Source organism: Acanthochromis polyacanthus, chromosome 14 (genome assembly GCF_021347895.1).
Source record: "Acanthochromis polyacanthus isolate Apoly-LR-REF ecotype Palm Island chromosome 14, KAUST_Apoly_ChrSc, whole genome shotgun sequence".
Taxonomy (NCBI): Eukaryota; Metazoa; Chordata; class Actinopteri; family Pomacentridae; genus Acanthochromis; species Acanthochromis polyacanthus.
The window spans coordinates 36,951,836-36,964,284 of record NC_067126.1 but is presented as its reverse complement, the minus strand read 5'-3'; the positions used below and the strand labels follow the sequence as shown (position 1 = coordinate 36,964,284).

Below are 12,449 nucleotides of genomic sequence, written 5' to 3'. Positions count from 1 at the left end.
GGCTGCTCGCTCCAGATTGTGCTTTTTTCATGTAATCAGCAGTTTTTTTTTAATAGCCTATGAGCAAGCTTTGGAAAATAACTCAGAGGTTAACCCTTCACCTTGTTTTGGCAGCAGTTTCAGATTCTCTAAAGATATCTGTAACAAAAAAAATACACATCTTTCTGAGCTGCAACCGGTTGCAAAAGATAAAGTTACATATTAATTCACATAAACTGATGATCATTGGTTATATTGTGTATAAAAATAAATGAACATGACATTCTTTGAACAAGACAAGCAAGGAGATCTGGCACTTCCTGGTATATTTATGCAGGCTGCAGCTTTCTCAGCATTTTTCCCCTGATGTTTAGTAAATGCCTCCAAACAACCTGTGAGGTTTTACCAAAGTCTTTGTCACTTGCAAAAATCATTAAGACACAAACTGGTTCCAACCACAGTAATGTTTACTATTCAAACCCTGGGTTAAGGTATTGCAGAGGAGGGTTAATGTTGTAAAGCAGGATGTGTTTAGTGATGATAGTAGACTGTGTTTTTGTTGTTACTCCCGCAGTGTCTGTGAGGCTTAATAGTCCCGCTACAGTATGATGATGATCTACTATACTGCAGCTGCAGTGTCGAGGAACTGTGCTGCTGCTCGTCTCCAAAAACCTGCTACATGAGGTAACAAGTAGTCCGCACTACATGCTGTCTACCTGCCTGTTACAGCAGCCTGTTGAAATAAACATTCCCTGCGCACTGGACCTCTGCAACGTAATAACTGCTGCTGTGATGCTGGAGCCAGATCTTGTGCATTAAAAAAAAAGTCCATAATCGAAACATGTCGACTGCTCAAGTGTAGGGTTTACATTTTAGTGCAGTGGAGTCCTTTGCCTATTCCAGCAACAACTCAAGTGCCTGTGCACAATCTGGATATTTCTTTACCCCGCATGATTCAAAAAATATTGGCCTGCAACTGCAGAGTGATAGACATGAAAGAATAGTCTGTCTCCTCCGGCTGGTTTGGACTGAAAAACACAGCTCATTTAATAGAGAAGTGGTGATGCAGAGAGGGAGAGAGGGAGAAAGAGAAAGGGGGGGAAATGCTGCTGCAGTCAACCCGGGGATGGAATAATCTGGTTACAGGGGGACAGAGGAGAGGGGAGAAAACTGATTTGGATCCAGTGAAATAACATCCAGACCCCTGCTTGTGTGTGAGAGAGAGGGAGAGAGAGAGAGAGAGAGAGAGAGAGAGAGAGAGAGAGAAGGGGAGAGCGTTATTTAAAAAGTTAGGAGATCATGGTGCCTTGGTGCTGTTGATGCAGGGGGGCTTTTTGTGTGCGCGCTGCTGCGTCCCCCTCCAAAAGAAAAAAAAACCTGGGCTCGCCGTTATAGTAGCTGCACAGAATAAGTTGTCTCCCCTCTCCTCTCATCTCCCTCCCTCCCTGCCTCCCTCCTTCCCAGCGCCTCTGCATGATCCACTCGCTGCATAAATATGATTGCAGATCTATCAGCATTTACAACAAACAACCTACCCCCCTCCAAAAAAATAAAAAAAATCTCATTTTTACGCACGCACACAGAACGCCGGCTCACAGAGAAAGACAGAGGAGTGCAGGCAATAAACGGTTGATGAGCTTACCACTTGGATTCTTGTTTTTCTTAAGACTCTTGCCACAAAGACACTGCAGCATATGCGTTCCTTTGCTGAAAATGTTCCAAAGAAACCACATTGATTTGGGCGAAGAGCAATCCAGTGGCTTAAACACCCAGATATAGATGAGATCCTTGCGGTTGCATAATAACACAATTGGATCAGTTCTCCCGAATAAGGCTACCAATTGTATCATAGAAAAAACAGGTAGCCTCTAATCCAAGTCCTATGCGCTCTCATTCACGTGACAACACAAAAAAAGAAAATTATTCAGTGTCTGTCAGACTTCGTAATAGCGGTGTGTTTTCTTCTCCTGGCGTATAGAAAGAATGCCTCCTCAACTAGTCGATAATAGAAAATATACTCTGTAGATTGCATGTGTGTCGCACCGGGGAGGAGGACGTGGTCGCCAGTAAACAAAAACACAACTAACGTGAAAACAGTAAGCCACGGTGGATTTCCGAGCAGAAAATCATTGCCTATTAGTTCATCACTCTGAGGAGAGGGTGGATCTGCACAGCATCAAAAGCCAAGGGAGGATGCATCCTAAGCGCAGACTGCTGCAATGATAGCCCCAACAAAACACCACATTGCCGGGGATCCAAGTCCAAATCCTCATGTATTAAAAAAATATAAAAAACCAGCTGCTTTGGCGAGGTCAGATCACACCAACCTCAGTTCTCATTTCCCACGCTGCTGCTGCAACGTTTTCTCTCTCTTAAAGCCAGGCTTGGGTTTCTTGGTGTGTGTCCGTGATTCCTGGAGTGTGCGTTATTGCTCCCTTTTCTGTTTTTTTGTGGGGGTATTTTCCTCAAGCCCCTTCTCTTTTTAGTGTGTGTGTCACCACGCCACTAGCATCTCCAAAAGTACGGTGCGCCCGGATCCAAACATTTGCATGATTTTTTTTTCTCCGTCGGACCTCTGTTGGAAATAGACGGGGAGGAGGGGTTAAATTGAAAGATTGGCTTTCCATTACGTAAACACGTGGTTTCTGCGCCGTCATATCAGTGATGCTCGGATTTTTTTTTCTTTTTATCGTCATTGTCCCGAGCTGTTCGGAGTGACAGCGTGTGTGGAAGCAGGTTTTCCTCCACCAGTGCATGTGAGCATCGCATGTCAAGGAAGTCTGCATGTGCAGCCGATGAAAAATCCTCCTGAGGTGTCATTTCTTTGCACACAGTTCCCCAAGTTGTTGCAGCCTTGTGCTGAAAAATGGAGAAATTGTGTGTTTAAAGCTGTACAGTCACAGGTGCCAAAGCTCACCTGGACAGGAGGCTGGTGTGCCATTTAAGCAACAGATCACTGTTACTTGCACACAAAAAAACACACAATAAAAGTTCAGACTAGAGCAAGATAAAGTATTTCATGGAAGTAGTTTGGTTCCCCTATCACATATATTTCAACTTATTTATTATTTCTTTGATAAAGCATTTCCATTTTCCGGCTCTGTTTTGCTGCTTTAATTCCTGCAAACAGGGAACCAGCTGCTCATAGCGACTGTTTCCACTGGATGATTACTTTTCTCCAAGGATTTAAAGATTTTCCATCACAGACCAAAGCAGAAGACGATATTGTTTTCCCTTGATTATGTCTGGCCTCACGAGAAAAGAGTTTGTGGAGACTGAAAGTGTGTGTTTGCCTCAATGTGTGTGTGCATGACTTTATTTTTTCCATTAAAGTCACTTTGCATTAGATTTGGAACCAGCTGTATGTAGAAATTTGCCATGCTTCATATCTGGGGTTTTAATTACTGTTAGATCTGTCAGCAAGAGTCTCACTCTGCACAAATGGTAGAAGTCAGTTCGTCTGCCAATGTGTGCAAGAGGACTCATTAGCTGCTCGGTATATAGAGTTGACTCCATTCACAGGTGTTGTGTGACTCTAGTTGCCAGTAGGCCATCATTTTTATTGTGTAGTGCAAAGAAAAACACATGATGGGCATTATGCTCCTATAAATGAGCCATTTGAAGTTGTAGTTGATTCCTTATTTTGTGTAAATTTGAATTTTGTAAGAGTGAGATGGATATGGAGTTCTTACTAATTGGTTTATTAACCGCATTCCTGATACTTCCATTTTCAAAATAAGCTCTAAAACAATTAAAAACAATTTAAAGTTGGTATTTAATGCTTTAACATTATGTGTGTATACCATGTGGCCCTCAGCCCTTGACACAATCTGTCTTTCGTGACGGTATATTGGCTGAAATCTGCACAGAAGAGTTATTAACCAAAGTAACATGGATGGAGTGAAATGGAGAAAAAGCTGAGGTTTGTGAAAACAACATTAGCCACAGCACAGGACGCCTGATGAGACACTGGAGGAGTTCATTAGTGGGGTTGTGTTGTGTGTTCATCTCTGAATTACAGCATTAATCCACTTTAATGACCTAGTTTTGTAGCGCCCAGGTCTTGTCAGTTGTCTGTGATAACTGGTTCCTCGGGGAGGTGGGCCACTTTGAAACAAAATGCTTCCTGATTGACTTTCTTTACACAGCTACAAGTTTAAAGTTAAACCAGTCAAAGCCAAACTCAGAGTTTCTATTATAGATTTTAGAAGATGATTGATCATTTTCCAGTTATTTGTAATTGCTGGTGCACACACACACATATCTAGGATACCACCTCAGATAAAGAGGCAGTTATTTCAGCAGTTTACACGCTTTAGACTTCCATACTCTTGTGCTCTGTGAGGTCAATTGTAGAATCAGCACAAGTCAGAGTTGGAGCACCACAGCCTCTCCAGCCTTCTCCCTCTGCAGAGGCCTCTCTCTCATGTCATCTTTGCTATCGATCCGTCTACAGTAATGTAAAGTATCATCGCACCCTGGAGGATATCATCTGACAATTTTGTCAGGGATCATTAGAATGCTTCTTTTTGATTGCCCGGGCAGCGGTCGGCAGGAAGTGGCTCCCATGTGAGTTTTTAACAGCCTGTTTTCCACTGATGGGAAAAAATAACTTGATTTGAGATGCATGGAGACAAATGGAGCGGTTCCAGTTTTACTCATGGTCTCGGTGGTTTTACTGTACACGTTGGAAAGGCTCACACTTGGGGGAGTGTGAAGACCCAATGAATGAGTGTTAGCATTTGGAGGCTGCTGTAAATGCAAGGATTCATATCATTTTATCTGATGTGAAAAATCAAATAATATTCAGAGGAGCTTTTCAGAACAGGATATTTTAACTCTTTATGCACTTGACAAAAACTGTTAGTACCAATCAGCAACTGAAAAGGGTGCACATACTCTTTTGCAAATATATTTTATGTTTTCAGTTACACTTGAGATATTCAGATAAATGAATTAATAAGTGCCTGAGCACATGGTGACCTTACCTTACCTGCTAACACTGGAAGATACATGCTTACACATGTCAGCTGTCAATACCTTAATGTGCTCTCTGCTCTCCTGAAACAGCAGATATTATAGCATTTTTAGATATTTGCATTTAAATTTCTTTGTTTTGTGAGTTTCCTTGAAATTAAGTCATATGTGCATATATAAGGCAGTATGGGGAAAAAAAATCTAAATGTAATGTTCCTGTAAATTTATAATACAGATTATATGTGTCATGTTATCCTGGATAGAATACAAAAGAATAGAAATACTTTGTTGATCCCTAAGGGGAAATTCTGTAGTTACAGTGGCAAGCAGAAAGAGTAAAGTGCCCACCGTAATAGAAAAATATAGAATATGATGGAACTTGAAAAATGTGCTTAGACACAAATGCACAACAAAATGTAAAAAAAAAAAAAAAATTACTAAATTGAGAAACGCCTCATAAAGCATCAAATGCTAACAAAAAAAACATACAGTGAATGAGGAAATGAAAGTTATCAGTGCAACATGTGCAGGTAAAAGCAGATAAATGCAAAAACAGCAGAGATGTCACAAAGCAGAGAGTGCTGAGATATGACGGTTAGGTAAGATGATAAATGACAATAACGTCACAAGTTACTGAAAATACAGGTGGTGAAAGTCCTTCAGATTGTTTTATTATTATTATATTTTGGATTTAACTGGAGTATAACTTCAAAACTTTCAGGGAAAATCATCACATCTATGTCTAGTAACAACATTGAAACCAACCCCTACCCGGCATGCCCTGAGCCAAGATGTCCATCAATCCGAGAAGGAAACCGAGCCGTGTTTGGCACCGCTTGGAGAAAGTGCTCACTAGAAAATGAGCAGCTGCTGTGAACTAAGTCATGACCAAAGACTGCAAACACACACACACATATGTATACAAGAACACAAGCTCTTTTTGTAAACAAACTGTGTTGAGCTTCTCTACTTCCATCCTCACTAGCCCAGTGAATGCCCTGAAACAAGCTGTACACAACACCACCCTCCAGCACCAGACCTGAAGGGCCCAGAACGGTTTTGTTTGCTTCACTGGGTCCAAACAGCTAAACTGCACCACATTAGCCAACTTCCTGAGCACATATCAGTTCATCAGAATGTGTAAATGTACTTGAATTATACAATCCAAGGTTCCTGCAGTTGATTTTAGCACCCAGATTTGATTTACTGTCAGTTCCTGCTGGCTGATTCTTGGCTAAAATGTATCACCATATGTGATGTTTAGACATCGTCTCTAAAGCCTCTCCAGTGCACCCACATTGTGACTAATAGGGCGAAAGACCAATAGAACAAATTGAGGAATCCCACACACATTACAACCAGCTCCTCTTTAAAATCCATTGTGACCAACAGCATTTATTATTGCAGAGCGATAAGGGCAGTGACACCGGCCCAGAGAGGATTCAGGCACCCTCCACTGCATAGGCAAGCCGGCCCACATTAGTGAGTATGGAGCTCCAGCTGTACGGACTCATTCTGTCCACCAGGATACACAGGATTCTACAGAATCATGGCTGCATAGCAATGATCCGGAGTGTCTTCAGACTATATAATTCATCTATTTTTATTGTCTGTAAAAAGCATGCGTGACAAAAATAACATGCCTGCTACCTTAAAAGACAAAAAATGACTTTAAGAATTAAATGCAGTCAGACAATAGTGAGGACTCATTAAAACTTAAGCTCCCCAAGAGTAATGAATAAAACTTCAGTTCCATGGTCCTAATATCCTCCCATCTCTTTGCTTCTCGACTATCTGATTCTGTATTAATTTTAGTATTGAGTATCTCCTCCCTTCAAATTTCACGGATCCTTTAGAAGGTCTTTAATAAACCCTTTCGATTTTAAGAAATACTGAAAGCACTTATGCATTTAATCAAGGTTTCAGAAGTTTAATGAATCTGCTCATTTCAACTCTTCATCTTCATTTCAAATAAAAAACAAAACAAAACAAAAAAGCACTAAGATCATCTACGGTTTCATTTCAGCCTTGCAGTATTGTCTATATTTGGAGACATCTGTCACAAAAGCATGTGGCTAAAATATAGATGAAGATGGATGTTCTCGTTTTTTTTTTTTTTGCTTTGGGGGGAGGCAAGAAGTGCCTTCACTGAGTCGTCACCCGAAGTATGAGGCGGGTCAGATGAAGCAGCGGATATCGGTAATGAGTGCTGCGTTGGTCTCACTCATGCCGAGCGTCTCTTGACCCTGGCACTGCCCTTCCTCTGGCCTTTCTCATCTCAACTTTACCCACAAGTCACACAGTCAAGTCTTAATGATGCACATGGCCTAAAAAAAGCCTCCGTCATCTCTCTGGGAGTTTCCTGTTCACTGAGAATTGTCATAATCAACATATTCCCTTCCTTATCATGAATACACTTTCCATTTTTAGCCTCTCTGCACTCCCTCTCTCCCTGTCTCTCTCTCGCATCGCTCCATATGGCTGGAACAATGCAGTTACATAGTCATGCTCATGAACCCTGAGCTTACTCCAATGTACATCCATGTGCGGTGATGCGATTGATTGGTTCCTGCAGTGCCAACAAGATAATCAATATTTCAGCTATTTCACCCCCTCTTTACCCACTGATCTGCCATGTAGCGAACCATTTTGTTCTGCTCTATTTTGTTCCTCCGGTACAGATTTTAGAAGTGACTGTAACTGCGAGGATAAAAGATTGTCTTGTACCAGAATAAAATGCTCCAAGTAGGTGGGCAACGATGTGATACGATTGAGTTATTTTGAGTGCGAGGCATGAGGTGGATTTTGTTTCCTCATGAACTACTTCACTCAATAGTGGTGTTTTTTGGAACACTTAACCTGCCATATTCGGTGATTATTTAAAAAAAATCTAACTGGTTTTACATAATTTACAATATAAAGTCTGAAATATGTTTCATATATATATATTTATAAATATAGTCTTAAGTTTATTGGATGATGGAAGAAGTCATGCAATGCAAAGCTCTCTAATACACACAGACACACAATTTATACAAAGAAAATAAGTTACAAAGGAGTTAATAAAGCTTTTGCTGTGTTGTAAATAAAAACAAAATCTGTACAGTTAATACAGTAGCTTTTAAACACAGTATTGTTCCATAGAAAACTTATAATAGCACTTGAATCAACACAAGTTGGCAGTAGACTGTTTTCTCCCAGTGGCTGTGTGGGTTTTCTCTGGGTGTTTCCTCCCACAGTCCACAGACATGAGTGGTTGGTTAATTGGTGATTTTAAAGTGACTGATGGTGAGTTTCATGGTTGTTTGTCTCTGTGTGTTATCCATGTGATTGACAGGCAGCGTGTCCAGGCTGTTGCAGGCTGAAGCCCACAACCCCCTGCAGGATAAAGTAGGTATAACTGATGCATGGATGGAATTCAGTTCAAACTGCAGCAACACGCTAGCCTAGCCGCACTAGACAATCCACGGCAACGAATTTAATTCTCTGCCAGGGTGGGTCTAGTTACCCTCCATAAGGCTCGAGGCTGGATTCTCCTAAAACTGGCCGGACCAATCACCATGAAGTGTAGAGTCAGAAGGCGGGCGTAACTAAGTGACGACAGAGGCCTGACGATTCTGACAGAAACAACCCGCGCACAATAAACAGTTATCTTTCGACTCGGCTTTGGCCACAGCCCTTAAAGATTTGAAGCTAAAATTCAACTTGAAAGATAAACAACGGACGGCACTGAAAGTGTTTCATTGAGAAGAAAGACGTATTTGGACTTATGCCGACGGGATATGGCAAATCCTTAATATACCAGTTGGCTCCGCTGGCTGGGAAGCTAATGGGACTTAGCCACAATCCGCCGGCACTCTAGGAACTCCGTCAGCCTATTCGTTGCGCTGATTGGTTGTATACCTACCCAATTGCTGCAGAGTGATTTGAAAGACAACCTTTTAGCCCGCCTCCCTCCCTGTCAAGCGGCCCTAGACCCTTGTGCCTTGAGGACATGGGTCTAGCGCGGCTAGGCTAACAACACGCAGCACTAAGTTATGTCTGTCTCAAGCAGCTGTCAAGTCTTTTAGTTTTCATATCAGAACGAATACCTTCAGCTGGATCTTAGTTTTAGTGTCTAAGTTTAGCTTCATAACATTATCTCAGTTCATTTATTACATTTACAATATACACAGAAAATTGCCATACACATAGACTTCAGTTACTTAATTGTATGCTTTAGACAATTTTTTAAAATCTGTCATTAATAGAATTAAATCATTTCACTGACAATGCACAGAAAAAGATTTGCTAAATTTGGTGACTAATACGCTTCACCTTTGACATGCACTGTAAAAAAAAAAAAAAAGCAAAATAATAATAAATTAGAATCTGTAATTTTACAGATTTTTCTAATTGCAGTGTTTTTATCTGCATTTTTGAAATACATGAAAATATCAGGAAATTTACAAAATTAGACAGTGAATTTATCTATCTAATGTAAAACAACACAAAAAAACACAGTAACTGTGAATAACCATAAAATGCTTATTTTAAAGACTTTTTTAACATGATCCTAATTTTGAAAAAATTGAATCTTATATAATTAATACAGTTATTGACAGTAGCAGAATAGTAAGTGTTGGTTTAGAATCTTATTATTATTATATGGCAGTATTGGTGAATGTGTTTTTATTAGTGTATAATATCTATAAGCACTTGTAATCAGTCAAAATACTGTATTAATATCTATCTTGCACTGTTTTTGCAAATGTGAATATCCTTCATTTAACATTAAAAAGCCAAAATAATTTTCAGGATCGCAATTAAAGTTGTAAAATTCAGGCGAAGAAATAGATTTTTGACAAATCTTTATTGTTATGGTTGGTTATTTTCCTCTGTTTTTGGCACCTCGTCTGCTTGAATATTAAATTTTTTCTCTCTCTTTTTTTTTTTTTTACAGTGTTTAGAATGTCTGTGTACCAAATGTATTCACAAAAACAGCACCGATTTTCCACACATTCAAATTATTTGGAGCACACAAGATAAATGACTGAATTAAACATTTCACTTCAGTTGTGAAGTATATTTACTTCAGCAAATGTAGATAATACCATTTCATCACTGTACTTTACTGACATTTACTGAAGTCAGCGAAGTACCCAACAGTATGCAAAGTAGCACAAACATCTGCAGCAGTCAAATGCAATATTTGCAGCAGTAATATAAATTCAAAGAACATCGTGTATCACAAAAAAATACTGAATGAGAACGAGTACTCTTTACTGTCATACTTTAAGTGTTTTTTATTGCTTGTAACTACATACTTTTATTCAAATAAAGTTTTGAATGCAGGACTTTAACTTTCACAGTGTTGTCTCATTTCTTCTCTTATTTGGCTTAAATAAAGGATCTAAATTGTTCTTCCACCACTGGTAAAGAAAATATCACCATCCGATAAAATATATATATAACAAAACTGAACAATTTTTGTATTTTTTCAAAACGTTTGATTATGAGAAAGAGTAAGACAGACACACAATCCATAAAATCAGGCTTATCCTGTCGGATGAGTGCTAACTGAGAGAAATATTTGATGCAAACCCAGATGCATGCAAGAAGGACCTTGCCAGTAACCAGGAAGCTGAGATCTTCCTAAGAGGTGAAGTTGCCAAGGGAAACAGGAGAACATTTATAGTTGTGAAAGAAAAAAAAAACTGTGGTTACATTTAGAGGACAAATCTGAGCATAAATCTGCATTTGTGTTTGGGTTCCGCAGTCGATTAGTCCGGCATGTTACTGCTCTCAACCTCACTCCGGCTAATTTGTTATCCTCATAACTCATTCCACTGTTACATAACAGCGCAATGGGTCTTTTTTAACTTGTAAAGACTGCAGCTTTCATTATTTATACGCTTTCATAGCGCGAATCTATGTGGGATATAGGCCTGTATGGGCTTAAAAAGGGACAAACTTCCTGCATTCACAAGGAAGTGCAGCATGTATGCACCGGACTGTCATCAAAAGAGCCACTTTTAGAGGGATGAAGCCGATATTTCCATGTGAAAGCACCCGTTCCCCTGTAGCCCGGTACCATTAATGGAAGCTAAGAGTACAGCGCCTCTGCGTCGTTACCTATTCTGCCGTCCATTACCTTCAAATTGTGTGGACTTTAAAACGACTTCTTATACCTGTACATCAAGTGAGGTTTTCAGGTTGTTCGAACCAAGGAAACTGATTTAAGTTTTTACGAGGGTAAATGCAGCAGCAGCTTATAACATCTGCAGATAATACCAGCACTTGTAAGGTTCACAGTGTGTTTTTTGTATATTCTGATATGATTAAATACTATGCGCAGCCTGTTCTGTGGTGCAGAATAGTATCAAGTCCCAAACAAATTATAGTGTACCCAGAGACTGATCTAACGTCTCCTTCTATTTATTAAATCAGTTTGTTATCGTTGTTCAGTTCACTTGTCAAGCTCTTTCATCCAAAAGGTATCAGGAACATCAAACATTTGAGCAAAATTGCATAAATATGCAAAGAAATCTGAGCTTTAGTTGTTAGAAAATTATATCAGAATGACTTTGGCAAGAGAAACTGAGGAAATAAGTGGTCATTTTAATAATAGAAGTCCTTGATTGCAGGTGTCTGCTCAGTAATCCTAATAAGCGAGCTGGGAGCCGGTGTGTTGCAGAGCCACCTCTGAACAGGATCTCCTCATGGGACCTGTTACTATAGTCACTTCCATCACACAGATTTTAAAAAAAACAAAAAACTCAGTCCTGACCTTGGGGAAATGACTCCTCTGCTGATCTCACTCTGGTTTTGTTCACAGGCACAGGGGGGGAAAGGATGAGCTATGAAGGAGCTCTGGTATTTGTCTCAATCAGAAGAGACAAGGAGGCCACCTGGAGACTCTGGTCAGTAGCCATCAAATGTGGAAAACCTACTTGATGCTTCCTTAAATTATTGCATTGGATTGTTCATTGAAACAATTTGTTACATTATTTTTTTGTTCTTTCAAGTAGCTACAGCCATGGCCATAAGTTTGGACACAAGTACCATGACGCTTGTGAATCTTAGAAAATACCACAAAATTGTCACTTACAATACAGTACACAACTCCTGAGAACTATATTAATTCTCATATTTAAAAAAAAAACATCAAAAGAGTATGGTGTCATTTTGTTATTCTTACCAAATTCGGTTGTGAAAGTACTGCATTTTTTTGTTATTTTCTTCTAATATTATGTTTTGGGAACAAAGTTGTTCCAATTGTTGGAATTTATTGATAATATTATATCCCTTGTTGATTTGTTGACTAATTAAACTGGTGCTGTCAAAAAATATTAGTTATGTTCCGTAATAGACATCAAAACAGACATAAGTCATGCTGTGTCCAAACTTATGGCCATGGCTGTATCTGGATGTTGGATAATCTCATGTCTCACAGATGTTGAAAACTGAGGATGACAAAATGACTCTAAGCCACATTGGACGACATTTAAACC

General features: G+C 39.6%; 1 protein-coding gene across 1 annotated transcript in view; it reads right to left on the bottom strand.

The window, feature by feature from the left end:
• fgf14 (fibroblast growth factor 14) overlaps window positions 1–2,588 on the bottom strand; it is a 115,224-nt gene extending 112,636 nt beyond the window's left edge. Inside the window, exon 1 of the mRNA XM_022203242.2 lies at window positions 1,622–2,588. Coding sequence (XP_022058934.1) covers window positions 1,622–1,829 — 208 coding nt within the window. The 5' untranslated portion in view covers window positions 1,830–2,588. The remainder of the gene's footprint in view (window positions 1–1,621) is intronic.
• Window positions 2,589–12,449: the final 9,861 nt, after the last annotated feature.